General features: G+C 45.3%; 2 protein-coding genes across 3 annotated transcripts; one reads left to right on the forward strand and one right to left on the reverse strand.

Annotated features, from left to right (window-relative positions):
* Window positions 1-214: 214 nt before the first annotated feature.
* Window positions 215-6,671, forward strand: PDCD2 (programmed cell death 2). The gene is given in 7 exon segments (XM_050894120.1): window positions 215-515; window positions 595-677; window positions 680-854; window positions 2,180-2,365; window positions 3,997-4,112; window positions 5,415-5,531; window positions 6,234-6,671. Coding segments are annotated over 7 exon segments (1,140 nt in total). The 3' UTR covers window positions 6,396-6,671.
* A 2,004-nt stretch (window positions 6,672-8,675) lies between these two features.
* Window positions 8,676-19,375, reverse strand: TBP (TATA-box binding protein). Of its 2 annotated transcripts, none has more exons than XM_050894507.1 (8): window positions 19,216-19,375; window positions 16,519-16,762; window positions 15,542-15,873; window positions 14,095-14,182; window positions 11,947-12,038; window positions 10,594-10,761; window positions 10,200-10,294; window positions 8,676-9,259 (listed from the first exon to the last, which is right to left on the reverse strand). In XM_050894507.1, the coding sequence occupies exons 2-8, from the start codon at window positions 16,570-16,572 to the stop codon at window positions 9,180-9,182; spliced, it is 909 nt and encodes a 302-aa protein (XP_050750464.1). In that variant the 5' UTR covers window positions 16,573-16,762; window positions 19,216-19,375; the 3' UTR covers window positions 8,676-9,179. The 2 variants fall into 2 exon arrangements, with proteins under 2 accessions (XP_050750464.1, XP_050750465.1); XM_050894508.1 differs by lacking the exon at window positions 19,216-19,375 and adding an exon at window positions 18,585-18,631.
* Between the last annotated feature and the right edge of the window lie 181 nt (window positions 19,376-19,556).

The raw sequence follows: 19,556 nt of genomic DNA on the forward strand, positions 1-19,556 counted from the left end.
CGACGACGGCGGCGTCCGTTCAGCCCTCGCCGTTCGGGGAGCGCCTTCCGCCCTTCCCGCCTCTGCTCCCTCACAAAACCGGAGCAGAGACGAGCGGCGCAGCACGGGGAATCAGCGCACGGCCCTCGCCCCGCCCGCTGCGGCCGTTGGGGGCGGCCGTTGGATGCGGGCGCTTCCGGCGCGAGGCGAGGCCCGCCCCCCTTCCAACGGCGGCATGGCGGCCGGCGTGGAGCTGGGCTTCGCGGCGGCGGCGGCGGGGCCGGGCGGCGCCTGGCGGCTGCGCAGCGCCTACTTCCCCAGCAAGGTCGGGGGGCGGCCGGCGTGGCTGGGCGAGGCCGGGCTGCCGGGCCCCGCCGCCCTGCGCTGCGGCCGCTGCCAGCAGCCCTGCGCCTTCCTGCTCCAGCTGTACGCGCCGCTGCCCGACCGCCCCGACGCCTTCCACCGCACCCTCTTCGTCTTCGCTTGCCGCGGCGCCGCCTGCTACCGCCTGCCGGGCCCGCGGGGGCCCCTCTGCGGTGAGGCGGGGGGCGGCGGGTGAGGAGGGGGCGAGGGTCGCCGGCTGCCGCCCCGCTAACCGCCGCCTCTCGCCCGCAGTGTTCCGGAACCAGCTGCCGCGGCGGAACGACACCTACCCCGAGGAGCCGCCCCCCGAGGAGCCGCCCCCGGGCCCTGCCGCCGCCGCTGCCGCGTCCCCCGCCGGCTCCGCGGCGGCGCCGCTCTCTGCCGCGTCTGCGGCTGCCTGGGGCCCCGCGCCTGCGGGCGCTGCCGCCGCGCCGCCTACTGCGGCCCCGAGCACCAGGCGCTGGACTGGCGGCGGGGGCACCGGCGGTCCTGCGGGCAGCACGCCGCCGGAGGTGGGTCGCGGGCGGCCGCGGGGCGGGGGGCGCGCTGCCCGTTTGGCGTGGGCTCCGTCGGTTCTGAGCTGTGGCGGCAGGCGCTCTGATGGCGCGGTGCTCGCCAAGAAACGTTGCCGTTGCGAAGCCGGCAGCCCTTTCCGCGTGCCGGACTCGCTCGTTAGCGGGGTAAGGGCCTGCCGAGGAGAGAAGAAAGAAGGTCGTGTCTTTTGCGTGGTGTTACGCTTTGTAAGGAAACGATCCGTAATTCTTTCGGGTGCTTTTCTTTCTCTTAGATGTTTACTTAATGTGACATAAGAACGTGGGATCTTTGTTGTTCCTGGAAGGCCGTTAAATTTAAGGTGTACCTTTGGTCTCTTTCGAAGACCTGTTTCTGCCTGCCTTATGCCATAAAAAGCTGTAAGGATGTAGACCAATTTTTTCCCTTTGCAGGCTGCTTTTAAGATGGGTTATTCGTAAACTGGAATGTAACAGAGGCGATGCCTTCACAGGATACTGTGACGGTCAGTAGACGAAGAGAGTAGTTTCCATGAGTGTGCTATTTTAGGGACCCATTTCCTAAACCGTGCCCTCTCCTGCTCTCTTGTCTCATTCATACGCTTGTTTGTTTGCTGAGTGTTAAAGGGACAAGTGCAGAGCATTTAAAGTATTTTTTTAGTCTTCAGAATTATCACATTAATAATGGGGCACTGAAACTTGCTGTGTGCGATGTATCTCCCGTCGTACATTGTGGGATGCTAGTCCTGAAAACTTTGTAGGAAGTGGGAATAAGCAGAACATGAGAAGTTGATTTGTGCAAACCAAGTTATGGGTCAGACATTTGAAAAGTTTAATTGAAACAGTGGAAACCTGAAACATGTACTAGCACGTAGTTAATACTGTCGTTACAGAAGGTATACTTGATGCGTTTGTGGAAACTTTGCCTACTCACAATATGGAATGGAAAAGTAAGAAATATGGTATGGCCTCAGGGCACCTGATGCACACTTGACTGGTGTGCATATGCTAGAATGAGATATGCACAGGGCTGCCAGACTGCAGGTTTTGGTTTTTAAAATGCAGCTGCTAACACTGTTTAGTCCGTCTTCCGTGTCTCTTGGATTTACAGGGATTCAAAGCAACATGTCACTTATTGTAGTTTTCTACTGTCCTTAATATAAAATCTTTCTTATCTTTAAATCGGGTCTAGCAGTGATGTAAATCGTTCTTGCTCACGCAATGTTTGTGCTCTATTTTTGCTATGTAGTTTGCCGTGTAGCTTTTGGGGAGAAGGACGTGAAATATCAGATGACGCTGTGAAGTGGTATCTGTTTTCTGTTTTGTAGATGACTCGGTGGATGCAATTCCAGAGCATAACGAGTTCCTTTTTCCAGAATATGAAATTTTGATAGAACCTGAGGAACCAGAATTTCCTGCTGACAGCAGTGTAGATCCCGATGATGAACAAGGCGCTGTAGATACATCAAAGGACTCGAAGGAACAAGAGGAACTCAGAGCTACAGGCAGTGCAGGTAAGAAATAAGGTGCTGTCTGTAATTCTTCCTAATGAAGCCTGTATCACATCTTTAAAATATAAAATACTGTGATTTTTAAGTGTTCATTGTAAACTACTGGTGACAAAAGGCTAAATCTATGGTCATTTGTGATGGGTTTTTTGTAGACGTCCCATAATATAAGTTGCTTTTAGGGGAGAGACTTACTAAGCCGCAGCCCCAGGAGCTGTTGAAGTGGCTGTTGCTGCAGTGAAGCTGCAGGTAGCTGGGAGTTACACTGTGTCCCCGTGTGCTTCCCGCAGGTAAGGAACAACTCCGGTGAGAAAAATAGGGCCCTGAGCACCTGCTGCTAGACGCTGTTGCAGTCAGGAGATTGAGTTAGATGGTCTTGGCATGACTTAGTTCAATTTGTCTTAATTTATGGAAAACGCTTAATAAAATCTCCTTGTCTGTGCTAGAAGAAAACTGTTCTGAGGCTATTTTAATTGACCTTGAATTAAGCAGTTGAAGTGCAGGCCCCTTTCCCCCCACGCCCCCCAAATTCATGGTGTGTTCCCAGCTCACCACACCGGCTTTGCACACGCCCAGGGTGGAGAGTTTGTGGTGGTACAGGGGAAGGCTGCTGGGTTCCCAGCTGTCCCTTACTGTGGTCTAAAGCTGTCTCGAGACTGCGTGGTGCCCCATGTTGATGTGAACGTTGGAGCGTAACAGATACACTCTTCAGTGCTAGAAACGGAAGTCTGGCACATGCACGGCACGGGTGGCCTTTTCCAGATGTCACTTGCTGAAGGTTCAGCGGTCTCAGCGATACTCGCTGGGAGCCGTAAACTTTGGTAGATTAACTCCTTCCCTTTCCAGCGCTCCAGTACTGATGTCTATGTTTAAAATGCAACTAAAACTAGTAAATGGATCTGTGTGTGAGTGGATCTTAATGTGTGTCCTGGTTTTGGCTAGAATAAAGTTAATTTTCTTCTTAGTAGCTGGTACAGTGCTGTGCTTTGGATTTAGTGTGAGAATGCTGTTGATAACGCACTGATGTTTTAGTTGTTGCTGAGCAGTGCTTACTCTGTCTGGGACTTTTCAGCTTCTCACACTGCCCTGCCAGTGGAGGCTGGGAGTGCACAAGCAGCTGGGAGGGGACACAGCCAGGACAGCTGACCCAAATGAGCCAAAGGGCTATTCCATACCATATGATGTCGTGCCCAGTATATAAACTGGGGGGAGTTGGCCGGGGGGCACCATGGCTCAGGGATTGGCTGGACATCGGTCAGTAGGTGGTGAGCAATTGTATTGTGCATCACTTGTTTTGTATATTCTCTTCTTCTGTCCTCTTCTCCCTTCCTTTTCTGTCCTATTAAACTGTCTTTATCTCAACCCACAAGCTTAACTTTTTTTTTTTCCCCAGTTCTCTCCCCCATCGCACTGAGGAGGGGGGTGAGCGAGCGGCTATGTGGTGCTTAATTGCTGGCTGGGGTTAAACCAGGACAATATGTCACAAAAAAAAAAAAAAAAAAGAAAAGGCTTAGAGTGATTTATGCCAGGAATGACTCTTGAGAGCAAAATGCACTTACAGGTGCAATGTTGTTTTTAATTTTTGGCTGTCTTGCATTGGCCTGTAACCTTTAGTGGGGTTTTTTTTTCTTGCTTAGGTGAAGCATTTCAGTCCTTGGATGAAGAGACATTGGAAGCAATGGCAAAACATGAGACTGAAGAAGACAAGATCTTCCAAATATTTAAAGAACGAGTAGCTGCCGAACCAGAGCAGGTTAGAAGATGGGGCAGCCTTAGAACTTAGAGGTTCTGGCACAGCATCCTGCTGCACCTGCAAAATGTTTCACTGCCTTTTCTACCTACGGTTAGAAATGGCAATGGGGATGCCTCCTCATCCTCCACACACCTTAACCAACATACCCTAATCTTCCTTACGTGCAGAACTTGATTCATGCTGAATTAAGAATTTAGCACCTGCTCATCTATCTCAAACAGGAATCGGTCAGGATGAGAAGGCACAGGGGTGCTGAAGCCAACATGGTGGGGGGAGGACCTGCCATCCTGTGCAGTGGTTCTAACCAAAGGAGCTGGTGAACCATTGCAGTCTTTCCCAGCCTTTGGCCCTGTTGGCTTTCCTTCTCAGCAGAACCGAAACTACAGAGAGGAGCTCTGTCACTGTCACCAGCTGCATGGGGGGGTTGGTGTGGCTTTTTTTAAGGTTGAAGAAATTAGTGATGGCTTTAAAATTTCAACTATTTAAAATGGGAATCTCCCCCCACGCCACTTCTTCCTAACGCAAGAGGCTGAAAAAAGCCACATTATCAAACGAAAACATGATTCCTGGTTCCATTCAGAGGAAACACAGGCCTAAATCCCTGAAAGTGGTGGAGGAGGAAGAAATTCTCTCCATGTTTTACCTGGTAGCTGAGGGGTTAAAGTGCACACCCAGAAAGGAGGAGACTTTGAGTCTGTTCCCTCCTCTGCCTGGGGTAGGCTCATCACCTCCCTCTGACCATCCCCATATTGACTCATCTGCAGAAGTGTCCTCTTGTTGATAATGCCTGATTTTCTATATAAATATTTAGATAGTAACAGAACAACAAAGGATATGATGTCTGAAAATACCTCCTCCTTGGATGTTAGGACAGTCCCCTTGCATTCAGATGCAGAACTGCACACAGAAAGAGCTGGGTTGCATTCCTGACTTTTCTGTACACTTCTATGTGCTAATTATCAGCCTGCTCTTCCTCCACCTCAAGACTATAAAATACATGACCTAGCACTTCTGGGTCCCTTAATTAGAGAAATACAAATCATTGCAGTTTATCCCTGGATCATTGAAAAAATGCTGTAGGAATACTTGCATGATTCAAATAGTTAAGAAAACTTACATGAAGAACCTGTCTTATTTAGAATACCGCATGTGCAACTGGGGTATAGATTTTGCCAAAGGTATTACTTAAAGGAACCGACCTTTTTCTGCAACATCTTACAGCTTTGTCTATGTCAGTAAATACCAATTTTATACCAAGATGAAAAGACAGTCTTGAGAACTTAAACTTCTGCTCTATTTCAGATTATTAGATACTGCAGAGGAGGAGAAGGCCCAATCTGGGTATCAGGTGAAAATATTCCTGATGAAAAAGATATCCCAAATTGTTTATGTGGTGCCAAAAGGATTTTTGAATTCCAGGTATGTAAATTCATTTAAAGATAATATAGGTAATGTAGTTCAGACTTAACAGGATCTAATTGTATAGGTGTTGGCTTGTAATTAGAGCAAGGTAATTGAGGTTGCTACAAACTAACTAAGCTAAATTGTACAGAGCCCTTATTTACGATTGTAACTGCTTTTTCCTATAAGACTTTCACATATAGAAGGTAGGTTCCCATCTGATAATTTGCACCATCCATAAAATGGTACATTTGTGACTATGGAGCCATCTCTTAAATAACAGGAGTCTGGTATTGTATCCTTAAAAAAAAAGCCTTCACGATGTGAATTGGAAATATGTCTGGCTGGAAGTATTCAGCTGTAGAATTTTGAATGCTAGAAGCATATGTATGGTGAATACACTTAGTGTCATGCAAAGGCAAAACATAGTTATGAAGGTAATTTCAAATGGAAGGAGGCTTACCGATCAGGCAATGCTTAGTCAAATAAAACTCCTATAGATAAAATAAGTAGGGCCATGCCTTTGATTCCCTGTGCATCTACTACACTGCTTTGGGAATTCCAAATTTGGCACAACAGCTCAAATAAAATACTTAGTAGCTTTGATTGGGATTTTGGTGTAAGAGAACATAAATGAAGGCAGGACCCTTCTTCGGGAAGAGATGCAGGGAGAGGGTGGAGAGCTGTGGCCTGCCTCTGAACCGTTGTTTTTCCTTGAAGATCATGCCACAGCTCCTGAACCACCTTCAGGTTGACAGCCTTGGAGAGAGCATTGACTGGGGAACGCTGGTGGTGTACACTTGTGCTGACAACTGCGGTGAGGGAAATGAATACCTGGAAGAGTTCATATGGAAACAAGACTTCTCTGCAGGCTCTATTTAACTTCCATCAAGTTACTAAGTTGAGTCATCTAAATAGGATACTTGCCTTGTTTCAGTGCATCCCTGCACTTTGCAAATAGGTCATTGAACCAGTCACTGGTAACTGTGTATCTTGTAACAGTGACAGAACTACTAACAGTAGACATTGACAGCCTCTCTCTTGTGCTCCACAGGAGCTTTTACTGCAACCTGGTAGTGAAGCCAGATGCCTTTGTTCAGTGAATTTCACTTCAAATCTCAATTCTGAATGTCTAAATAAAGATGAAATATTTTTGGATTGGTGAAAGTATCTTTTGTTGGTGGCTGAACTTGAAGAACTTAGATTGTTGTCTGTCAGGATTTTCTTTGTGCTACTCAATCACAGACAAAAGCAGACTACTGTAAGATCATTTGAGTGCTTATGCTAAGGAGGTGTACAGAAGTCATAGCTAAGACAGAACTGCATAGCCTTTCACTGTGGAACTTAAATCCACTTTTCTTTCTCAAAAGGTACGCTGATCTAACTTGGCAGCTGTTGCATGTTCTGATTGAGTGGTTATTCAAGATAAAATGCACAAAAATTAAGTGTTTTATCTGACTTAAAACTATTAACTGAGTTCTGCATGGGACTATGTGGTGCAGAAGCAGCTTAAACAAAGCCAGCCATAGCAGAACATGTTTGTCTTGTTACTTACTGCCTGTAGCAGCAGACTTTCAAGCTGAATTGTACCTTAAGTCTGCCATCTTCAGTGAGGTTTAAAAATTAGTGCCCTCTGCAGGGATTCTTCTGCTCTTTGACTGGTATATAGCTGAGGCAAGAGAAAAGTGAAACCATAACGCTGAATTACTGTGGTAGTTGCTTAACTACTCCTGTGGCTATAGCTACATTTGCAGAAAAGATAAGGCTGCTTTTTTTGTGTGTGTGTGTGTGTGTCTCAGTATAGAATTTACTTCAGTTATATATTCCCTTATCCTGCTCAAACCATTCATGTCTGCTTACCAGTGATTCTGAAGGTGATTTTGTGAATCACCTTCACTGGTGGGTTTTTTGTATTAATTTAGATGTTGGAAATACTCAAACAAGCACATGTAGGGACTGCTTTACGTATAAGCTGTTTTGTCATCGCAGAACTTAATTTTCTGAAAGGGTAGTTTTAAGCCTTGGTACATGTCACAGAACAGCAAACAGTATCTTAAGTCACTATAGTACAGCTTGACTGATTTTACTGAAAACCATCGCACAGTTACTTAAGGCTCCAAGTCTTGCAGGTAACCTGGTAATAGTTCAGGGTCCTGCAAAAGCATGGACAGTCATACAGTTATGTTCAAGAGCACTCGGGCATGTTCACTAGCTCACTGAAGGCGAAGCAGTGTTTGGGTATCTCGAACTTATCCTGGCAAAGCTACGTTATTAAACAGCAGCTTTCTGATAAGATCCATGAAACCAGTTATTAAAACACCTGGAGAAACACCAGTGTATGCACTATGTGGGGAGCAGAGAAGAGTAAGGATTAAGGCCACTCAGGATTTGGAAATGGAGCGGTAGCAAAGCCAGCCAAAACTTCATTTTGGCTGGAATGAAACACCAACTTAGTAAATAAAGAGACCACAGTTACATTTGGGTTAGTTTTAGATAAAAGCTGTTTGAAAGAACGTGCAAGTCATAGAAAGGAGGTTACTATTACTGGAAATTTACTGGAGAAAAAAAAAGTTTATTTTTAGTTCTCAGCCCATTAAGCTTCAAGCACAGTTCAGAGGGAAGATTATGTACACACTGACTCTAGTCGGAAGGGCTTTGACATTTTACAGGAACACTAATATAGTGAGACTGTCATAGTTGGTAAAATACAAAAGTAGTAATTTAAAGAAATTCTAGAAGCTAAGCAGGGATATTTTATTCCAATTCAGTCAAGTGTAGCTATTTAAGACTTGCATAAATCCCATCTGTTGAACACAAGGCAACCCATACTTGAACACAAACTTCTTTAACCAGTCATCTCTTTTGCTTTAACGTACTAGAAATACTCAAGCTAGACGTTGCCAAGGATATGACTGCTGGTAAGCAAGCCACAGCATTGTTAAGATTCTCTCAAAATGACAAGTCACTTACAGTAGTGCATGTGCTATTGAAAAATCCAGATTAAATTAAAAAAAGTTTTTGATGTATTTCACTCTACCAGCTGGGTAATTTTAAGATTCATTAAGACAGTTCCCATAATTGTATAAACAGGGTTTATTGTACATGTGGAGCTGAAGGAGGAAAGAGAAGGAAGGCATATATTATATATATATGTACAGTGAGCCATTTTCATTAATAAATTTATTCTGTCTTGCTTAATTCTGGAAAGAGGGAATGTGTCTGGCACCAAAGAAATTTAAAATTGAAAAAATTTAAAAGCTTAAGTTCTGAAAATTATAAAAACCATGGTCTTATGGAAGAAAGTTAAAACATATATACATGGCAATTTAAGTGGTTTATACACTGAGTGACACAGTTGCATTTGTCTTTTAAACCAACTTACGGATTTTCTATTAATAGAACTGGCATTAAAACTATTTAAAAGCTAGAATATAAATAAAACTTGGAGGGACTGCTCCAGGAACAGCCCAGTGAAGCAACTCACAGTAACTCAGTAGACATAATTGAGAATACAGTTCCCCTTGAGCATCAGGGAAGTAGGCACTAACTGGGAAATAGTCCAAGTCCTGGTGTTGCAGTTTCACTGAAGTCCATCTCGTTACTGCTGTGCCATACGCAATACCTTTTAAAATATACCCCTGATTTCTCTGAAAGATGTAGAAACTGTTACGTTGTCTTTCTGAATCCCTTTAAAATAGGATAGATGTTTTCAAATGCTTCATAGATTTCTGCTCGTACTTTAGCACCTAGAAAAAGAGAGGGAATTAAGTTGGTTTGTACCTTTCACAAAATACTTAATTTTAGCTTTCAGAATGTTTATTTGAATGCGACTCTATATAAAACCTATGCATATCCATAAATCCCTATTTTTTATGATCTCTCTTTTTTTTTTTTTTAATACACATTTCATGTAGAGCATACATTACCAGCCTTCTCACTGTTTATTCTGATAACTGGTAAAACTTTCATTAGCATCTTCGTGCTTATGCTCTACTTGCAAATGGGATTTTTCTATACATAATTCCCGCAGGAGACCCAGCTACAAAGCACAGCCCCACAGGATGTTTCTACAGAAAGGCCTAACTGGTGGAGCTTTTTTTGAGAGTGTGAACATCTAGGGGAGCAAGGTCTGGCAATGGAGACCACTGCAGAGGCCTGCCACCTGCCATACTGCAGGGACATGCTCCTTCTTTTGTCTGTGAGTCTTGTGGGTTTTTTTCTCCACAGTAAGACTCAGCACAAGGGGAAAAGGAAGGGTGTAGGTGGAGTGCCTGAGGTTGACGAGGTCTAGAGCTCGGGTATCTCCCCTTCTTTGGCTGCTGTTTCAAAGGAAAATGGCAGCAGCCTCCAGCCAAGCTGTCAAAGAACAGTTAGCTCAGTCACACATACCCAGCACACAGGAACAGACTTTCAGATTTTGCCAGAAACATTACCTGTGCTCTTAGAGCTTTTTGGGCACCTGCATACTTGATTAGGATTCATGATCGTTGCTTATACGGATTTAGCCAAACGTGTGGTTTGCTTTGTGCGTTCTCACCCACAGAATACTGTACTATCTGTTCTTTCTCAGTACTGTCATCTCTAAAGGAAAGTACCGAGCAGCTTACATACCTCTGGCAGCATTGCGTGTTCTCTCTAATACAGTCTAAATCTAACCTATTGGAGTAAGATACTGTCTTCACTTACCAGTTAAAACCACTTTTCCAGAAACAAAAATAAGCAGAACAATTCTTGGCTTGATCATTCTGTAGATTAAGCCAGGAAACAATTCTGGCTCGTAGCTGTAAGAGAAGAGAGTGACAGTGTTTAAACATGCTTGCAGACATGTTACAGTGTTTCATCTGCAGGACTGCAGGAATAGGCAGAACAAATGTAGACTTCACTGAAACTTGGAGAGAGTAGGAGGGAAGATCATTCTGATGGGTTCATAATGGGCAACCTCAGTTACACCCGAGGCAGAGCAGCGATGGGAACAAAGATGCAGGTTTCCCTCTGGTGCAAGGAAATAATCTACACAGATGTCACTCTCTAAGATAGTCAATATGCAGCAGGAATGAAACATAAGCAAGCCTTTTTTTACCTGCTGAACTGCTGGTGTGTGAGTACCAGTCCTTCTAATCTGATGGGAAATTTCACATCACAGCTGCCCACCATGTTCTGAATTTTAAAATCCAAAAATTTTGCAGGAAAACCCAGTTTCTGAACAACTCTTGCATACTTCCTTGCTGCCAGTCTGGACTGCTCCTCACTGAAGTGAGAAAAGGATATCCGTATTATTTCCTCAGTTAAGTATTACTTGAAGCAAATAGCATTAAACCATGAATATGTAACTGGGAAAAAAATGTCTGTGTTGAGGGGGAGGGGAAGGTCACATGCGAAATTTTTACATCCAAAATTGACAACTAGCACTGGTTTGCATGCTCATTTTGGTACGAGGATCCTGAACACCATTAACATTGTACTCGCTGTTTGTGAGGCGGAAAACAGTAAATTATAAATCCACATATTTCACACTCTTAAAGTATTGACCCGAGTCCCTCAAATGGACATGAAAACTGTTACTGAAGTTTTCAGCGTAGAACAACTTTCAACTACTACTGCTAGGAAATGCGTATTTCTATAAAAATCTGTAAACTGCCAAAATCCTCTGCTTGATCCAGCCCAGGCACTCAAACCTGGGTTTAACACAATTGCACAGCCTTACATGCTGTTGCAGAACTCAGTTTGCTTCAGTTTTGTAAACAGCTGAGGATCTAGTTGCTCCTAATGCAGAGTAACACAACTTGAACTTCAAGAGTCACCAGGCAGAGGAAGCGTTTCCTGTACAGCTCTATTCATTCATCTCTGCTCATTAGCTTATTCCTTCTAGATTCCTAACAGGCTTCTTCAGAGCAGAATTTCTCTCCTGCCCGTGGGAGTTAAGCTTATGTTTAGTTTTCAATTTTTATGTTTCAATGATCACGTTAAGAACAGATCAGACTACAGGGACCAGAGTCTTGGAGCTCCTGGCCTGTGATGAATGAAACTATTCAAATATAAAATCACTCTTCCTCTGCCACTGCCCCTACAGTTTAAGCAGTTCCAGTGCATTGTCATTGAAATTTTTAAATTATTAGAAAAAAAAATAACTGCAAAGCCCAAAAAGTGAATATAATAGCCTCCACAAACCAGTTTATCAGACTGTATGAAAGAGCTTCAGAAACAGAACTACCACTTCCCCTTTCGTAGGGAAGTCCCTTCAGTCATGAGAAGACATTTTGTGTAGAAACATATATTAGTCTATTTGAAATAACTGGGAAGCAAGCTTAGTTGGACCTGCACAACTTTGTTGTATACATACAAATACTGTATACAAATAATAGTACTGCTAAAGCGTCATGGTACAAGAGAAAAGGACAGCCTGAATTAGTTTGCTTGTAATGCCTAAACATACCTTTTCGCTCCTGTGCACACCATTTTTCCAGAGCTGAATATAAGTGCAGTAGTACGTGGTTCTCTTATTCTCATAATAACAGCAGCAAAACGCTGAAATGTAAGCATTGAGACTATTAGTGATATATTGCCGTAATCATTACATTAAAACCAAATTTGCATAATCCAAGTAGCAAGTTACAGTGTATTGCAAAGAAATACTAAGTTCAAACATACTTACGGCTCACTCAAAATTTACTTGAAATGCTTAAATCATAAGTAGCTTCAAACACACACTGAGAGGTAGAGTCAGACAGGAAGGATATTTACCACTGCATTCCTATTTTACTAAGCTCATCTCATTACTGTATATGCAACATATAAATAACGTTAACATTTGCAACAGAGCAATAGAGACAATCTTAAAAATAAATTTAAAAAAATAATTTCCTCCACATGTCTTGAAATTTGATCTGTTATGAGCAGGACAGAAGACTATCTATCTGCAAATATTTTATGATCTGTTTTGTTTCTGTGTCTTAAAAAGTTGGACAGTGTTAGAATACCAGCAAACAGAGCAGCTGGAGATCAAAGTTCTGTGTAAACAGAAGTCACCTCAACTACCACAGCAGAACACAGCAGCCCGGTTAGCTCTAGCTTTTTATTCTAAGTACTGTAAGATCTCTGCCTGCATTTCCAAATACTCTTAAACTCTTTGAAGCAAGAGATACTGGAAACTGATGTGGCCATACACACGCACAAACCCCTGTTTGCCTGTTACATTTAACTTGGACCAGCTCACCATGCAGTCCCATAAACTGGTCTGCTGACATAACCAAGGCGGTAGCGTGGGTTACCTAACAGCACATTTGTCAAAATATGGCTTAAGTAATACAGCCAAGCAACATCTTTCTTTGATAGATAAATGTACTGACTAAAAGTCAGGAGTGTGTTACATAACCCTTCCTTCTCTCTGCTGTGGAAAACAGCATTTCGTATTGATTATTCTAGCCTACAAGTTTTACACAGCCACCTACCTCTACCTTAAGAGTTACCATGGCATGCTCAAATTTTTGCTGCACCAATATCTTACTCACATGCAATTATGTAACAGCATCACTGACATAAACTTACAGTAACAGTTATTTATCATATACGCCTGCATGCATGCTTTGATCTTTTGAGAGCAGAATTCAGGTAAACTGCAGCAAAATCCCAAATACTAAAACAAAAAAAACCCCACACCCCAGAAAAACTGAATCCTTCCCAAGGCAAGTCAATTCAACTACACAACATCTAAACTTTTATTAGAAATAGTGTCCAACTACTGTGGTTGCAAAGATAACATTTCCAAGAGGAGCCACCTGAAAGAAAAATGAAGCGACGTAATTTTCTTGATTCAACGCTCCAGGTCCTCTGCTGTTGTTCAAAGTTTCCCGAGCTAAAAAAATCCCACGGTTTAACAGACTGCTATTTAGAAGCAGCAGGCAACTTAGAAGTCGACATGCAAAAAAAAAAAAAAAATCAATTTCATTTTGCTGTTCCACCAAACCTAGCCATCGGGAGCAAGGAGATGGCAGGAGTACTGGGGGACAACATGAAGGAACAGAGCTCAGAGGGGAAGTGAGACTGCAAAAAATGAGTGATTGCGCTGCGACCACAAGAATTCCAGGGGAGTAGCCAGGTGGAGGAAGCCACGGCATATACAGAACAACCACGGCTCAGGCAGGAGCCCAGGAGTTGAATTCTTCCTTCCTTTCTCCTTGTTGGGAGATAAGGAACAAGACTTCATCATCAGACATTTCACAGTAATATGAAAAAGGAACTTTCTGAGCACTATGAACAAACATGCCCCTATGAAGAGCAGCAGAGGCCAGCTCTGCAACAAAAAATTTGGCCAGTGTATTACACTGTTGGTTAGGTTCCTCCTCAATGTGCCGTGTTCTTTCTAAATCTACCAAATTATAACCTGGTGTAAAACACAGCTACATCAATATAAAAATGCTTTTTACTAATTTGACAGAATGTTCTAAGTTTACTAAAGATTTCTTTTTTAACTATAGTACAAAACTGCATCTATAGCAGGAAGGTTTTTCAATCTATTACAGCAACCACAACCTGTGCCTTTGACATATCTGTTATAGGATGAACTCCAATACATTTCTCTTACCTTGGGATTATATTCAGCATTTCGGGCACGAAGCGCAATAGTTTTTAGGTCAAGTTTGCAACCAAGATTCACCGTGGACACAATATTCCTAAAGACAGTTCAGAGAAATACATTAAAAACACAATAAAGAATTCACGTCTTCCTCATTTTTAACCAAGCTTGATTAATTATATTTTTAGGGTTTTTTAAAATTTGTTTCTCCAAGTGAGTTTGAATGACTTTCCTACTGACAGGAGCAATGAGCAGTGTTTCGGCTCAGGAACCTCCTTTTGTAGGGCAGTAGCTCCTAAGGCATGATTGCTGATTCCTCCTTATCTGCCAGCTATTATGAAAAGTGTCTCGTGAGAAGAATCTCTATTTCAGTCTGGCAGGAAAAATTCTTGATGCTGAGAGCCCCCACCACAACCAGGGAAGCTGCTGGAAACAGGAGAAAATGAGGCAGTAATAGTACCACCTGAAATTTTCCTTGGTATGCTCTTCAGGCGGAAAAAGAGGTGCAGGACTAAGTGGGAATGACCCAGGGGGTAAACCTATTGCCAGGCAATAGGATAGCAGGTCTCTAGAGAGTTTAAGAGAAGTTCCTAGATGCAAAATTTCCTTGGAAACTTGTTTTCTGGGAAAACCCTGAAATTTAAAGGTCCTCAATGGGGAAAAAGAGAAATATGAGGAACTACTCTTTCAGTGCAAAATTCACGTTATCAACCATTTCTCTTTGGGCCTTCCGTAAATCGCTGTAAAAGTCTCTTTAAAGTTCAGTGAAAATACTTTCATACCTAAACCTAGAACTAGTTCTAGGTTTCCTTCCCTTACTACAAACTCAGCTGTAGCCATGAACTAGAAAAGGGAACGTGGAATATTAAGTACAACTCAGCTCTAGCTCCTAGACTAGCAACTAGTTTCTTCCCCTCTACTCTTCTAATTCCCTTTCAGCTGTGATAGTTCCTGTGTTCTGTTTTAATATCTCACTAACAAAGTTCTATGCACAGTGAAGCAGAGCTATTTGCAAAGTGGAGCAATTTGCTTTTCTGTGAACAGGTCACAAGTATCCAGTAAATTACAAATAAGAATATGTTTGTTTCCAGGTATACATATTTTGAAATGCCAGATTATCAACCCAGACTACTTTATGATGAACTCCTGAAGTGCAAAGAGTTAAAAGTTACAATGGTGCTAAATGAAGACATACATAACATCCTCCATTGTAAGCTCAGAAGATGTATGGTTGACAAATCACTAAGAAACCATTTATATTACTAACTGGTTTAGTAACAAAGCTAAGCTAAAAATAAAAGCAAAAATGACTCACATTGCTAGAAGAGACTCCTAAATTCTCAGGACCTCCCTTCCCACCAAACTGCAGTACCCAATGCCTGATGTGGCTTTGGTCCTAAGTCTTTAAAGGGCTATCTGAGAAAGGACATGCTGCACTAACACATGGGACACTCACTGTAGCTGTGGCACTATCCCAGAGCTCTCGGACGCCGGTGTTGCAGGAGTTATTGGAGTCATCGGAGTCATTGGAGAGGGGTACAGAGGTGTGGTTCCCGGTAAAGGGGCTGTGGTAAGAGTCTGTGAGTGGAAGAGCTGGGGAGTTTGACCAGATGTTCCCTGTGTTGCTTGCTGTGATGTAGATTGCTGCACTGCTTGTTGCTGCTGCTGCTGCCGCTGCTGCTCCTCTAGGATGGACAGACTGTTGGTGCTCTGGACAGGCTGTGGTGTCAGTCCTGTGCCATATGGCATCATCGGGCTAAAAATTGGAATTCCTGGAGTCATTGCACCCTACAGAAGAAAGCATGAAACAGAAACCACAGATCCTGTTGACTCCATTTTGTTTTTAAGACAGAAAGTTTTCAGGAGGAGTCTAAAAATAAATTGATGTAAGTTGATCATATCAAACCTGAGGCATATAGTAGTAACTTGCTAAAAATGGAAAGCCCTTGGAAATGCAGTTCTTCTATAGACTAAAATACCTCTAGGGATCTGTCAGTTCTAGCATTGTTCATCTTCAGCCAGTGATGCTGACACGCTTCTCACACTACCTTGCAAGCTTGTCTCAACTTTGACCCACAATTTATCTTGCAATTGTTTGAACAAAGACTGTGCCCATCGTACCAAATGCATTCATAGCACAGCGACAGTCCAGTATGTATGTTAGTTTAAAGGGCAACCACCAAAATTAAATTAATATTTCCAACTTGTCAGTCATGTTTCAACTTAAAGGAACCCCATGTATCTGCATGTTTCTTATACCTCTGAATATACAAATTGATGGTTTTAAAATTCTGCTTTATACTAGTATCATTCAATACCTAGCAGAATTTTTCAGATCTGCAAACAAAAAAACTGAAGTTACATGCAAGAAATAGAAAACACTTTCACAAAGAAATTCAGATCATAGTTGCATATTAAATCATATGTTTTTACCTGAGGGGAGGCTAAGCCTTGAGCATAGGGTGGCAAGCTGTTGTTCTGATCCATGATTCCAGTTATTTCTTTGGTGAGGCCAGAAGTATTTCCTTCAATTAATTTAAATTAACTTCAAATCCTAGAGGGTTTTTAACCCTTTAAAACATTCCAGCAAAGTTGCTTTTTAAGCCAAGCTGAAAGTGTTAGGAAAACATCAGCTCCAGAGAAATGTGTGTTATGAGTCTAAAATACTAATCAAAGCCTGAAAAGAGAAAAAGTAGTATCTTGAGAAAAATATCTAAACACAAAACCAAAAGCAAACCTATCAGCTGCTGAGTTAGAGACGAGACATCCACGTACAAATACATATAAGAACACTCACACACATGTGCACACACACACACACAAAACAACCTCTTTCAGGCACACTCTATAGAAACTGCAGCGTGCTTCTGCTGAAGTCCCTGGCAGGTAACCTGACTCACATGAGCAGGCCTCTGGCTAACCAAACCCTCCTGCACAAACAACTCAAGCTGTTAATGCTCATTCTACTCCAAGCTTTGCTTTAGCTGGAAAAGCACTGATTTTTTTAGAATTTACTTCCCCTGACTACTAACCAACAAGCTTACTGACACATTGCTTGTAAGTCTCTTCCTGGCAATTTTAAGGCTTGGGCTTCCAAAAATATTTTTTCTTCTATGGGAAAAGCATCGCTGGTCAAATAGGAACTAGGAAACCCTCTTCCAACCACTTCCATAAAATAAAACACTAGCAGATTTCAAACAATGACATGCACTTTATGAGAAAAAAAAAACACATGAAAGCCAATTTCAGGTACACAAGTGAAATGTATGCATGATTTTTTATTTTTTTTTTTAACTATACCTCTGTTGCTGTGTTATGGAAATAAACAACACAAGTGGAGAATTTAAATGTTACACCTTGATAGCAAATATTTTTCCATTAATTTATAGTTTTCTCAACTAGATACCTAGTGCCCAGAAATACTCAAGGTCATTTTTAGGCCAGAGATAGACCACCTCAAAATTTGAAGAAAACCTATTCAGCCTTTTTTTTTTTTTTTAAAGTATGAGACCTCAGAGTTACATTAATATTTATACTGCAGCTGAAGAAGCATGCTTTTTTTTCCCCGTGACCATAAGATATTATCATCGTTACCCTCACCGAAGGTATCAAACAGAGCATCCAGGTTTTACAACCTGGAGACAGAGGTAAATTAGAAGCCTAAACACTACCCTAGAAGAAATAAAGTCAACTCCTCGACAACCCAGCTGTTTAGTAAGAAGTCTAGATACCAGGCATGCCAGAACCCGCAGTTAGGACACCACCTACGCAGAGGTCCATCTTGTAACCATCTAACCGCGGCTTGCTCGCATCTCCACTACAAACGCTGGGGAACGCTTTTGTCGAGGGAACAGAGTCCGGAGGCAAGAGACACCCCGGAGAAGGCCCCGACCCACCCCCCGAGCTCCCTTCCAAGATCTCTCCTCTAACACAGCAGGGCTCGGAACGAGCCAGTTTCGGCATCAGGCGACCCCTCCTCCTTCTCCGCGCCGCCCAGGCCCCCCACCCGCCCGAAGACCGGCCACAGCAGCGCGCAGCCGCTCCCGCCGGCAGGGCCGCGCCACCGCCACGACGCCCCTCCCGCCCGCCCTCACATGAGATGAGGAAGGCGCTGACCGTTGCAGTCAGGCCGCTGCCCGCGGCCATCCCGCCCCCGGCACCAACGGCCGCCGCTCGCCCCCGAGACGCGCTGGAGCCCCGCGGGGGGTGGGGGGGAGGCGGAGGGAGGGCGGCCGCCACCTCCCCGCCGCGGGAGCCCTTCCCCGCACCCCCCGGCGGCTCAGGCCGGCCCGGAGGGCCCCGGCCCTGCGGCGGCGCCGGCGGTGAGGTGCGGAGCGAGCCCGGCCCCGCGCACCGCCCCCGCCCTCCAGGCCCGGCCCGGCCCGCGCTATCGCGGCCCCGCTGGCGCTGGCACCCGTCGTCCCCCTCCCCGGGCAGCGGGGCGTGCAGCGGTGCCGGAGAGGAGCAGGGGTGAAGGGCGGGCGCGGCCCGGACGGTACCTGCCGCTCCCGGCGCCACCCTGCCGCCGCTGCCGCCGCACAGCGCCCGCGGGAGCCAAGCTGCCGCCGGCGCGTCCCGAGCGCGTCACTTCCGCCACGCGCCCACACCGCCTTCCCCGCCGCCATGTTCAGTGAGGGCGAGGGCAGGTGGGCGCTGGGGCCGTGGTTCCCCAGCCGGGCTCAGCGTTGTCACGCGTGGCTCCTGCGCCAGGCCTGGCCGCATGCTCGTCTGCTGGAATGTTGTTCCACGTTTTGTAGCTGTACAAATGGCCGCCCCTTGCGCGTCACCACAGGGGAGTCGCGCACCCTGCAGCCCCACCGCCTCGCGGTTCTCGCTCCCATCCGTGCGCAAGCCCCCACGGAGACTTCAGCAACAGCGGCTCTTCTTCCCGAGCAGAGGGACACGCTTCTCCCCTGGAGGGCCGCACGCCTCCCCTGCGTCCCCCGGCTCCCCCGTCCTTCTCCCCTGGCACCTCTTCGCGCTTCTACCCCGGCCCTTCCCGCTTGTTTCTACTCCTGCCACGGTGCCTGGCACCGCACCGTGTTTCTCAAGGTGCTCCCCCCTTTTCCAGAGCAGGAGCCACCCTGCTCCCCATCTGCCCAAACACAAGGGGCTCTCTGATCTCCTCACCGCAGCTGCGATCGACCATGCTTGCTTCCATCACCGGGCACTCAGAAGACAGGGGCTGACAGCGCCTGGACCGGGCAAGAACCGGTGCCGGTGCTGCGCGCCGTGCCCGGGGGGGCCCGCCAAGCCCAGGCCGGGAAAGGCCCCGCGGGGACGGGCACACACAGAGCCCCCGCCTGCCCGCCGGCGGGAGCGGCGGCAGGGGAGAGGGCCGGTGACAGCAGGGCCCCAGCCAGCGCCGCTCCCGACGGCCGCGGGCACCCGCGCGCCAGCGCCCCCCACCGCCCGCCCGCGCGGGGCTTGACGTCCTCCAGAGCAGACGAGAAGAGGCCGCCGCTGCCCTC

The sequence above is a fragment of the Gymnogyps californianus genome, chromosome 3 (genome assembly GCF_018139145.2).
Source record: "Gymnogyps californianus isolate 813 chromosome 3, ASM1813914v2, whole genome shotgun sequence".
Classification (NCBI taxonomy): domain Eukaryota; kingdom Metazoa; phylum Chordata; class Aves; order Accipitriformes; family Cathartidae; genus Gymnogyps; species Gymnogyps californianus.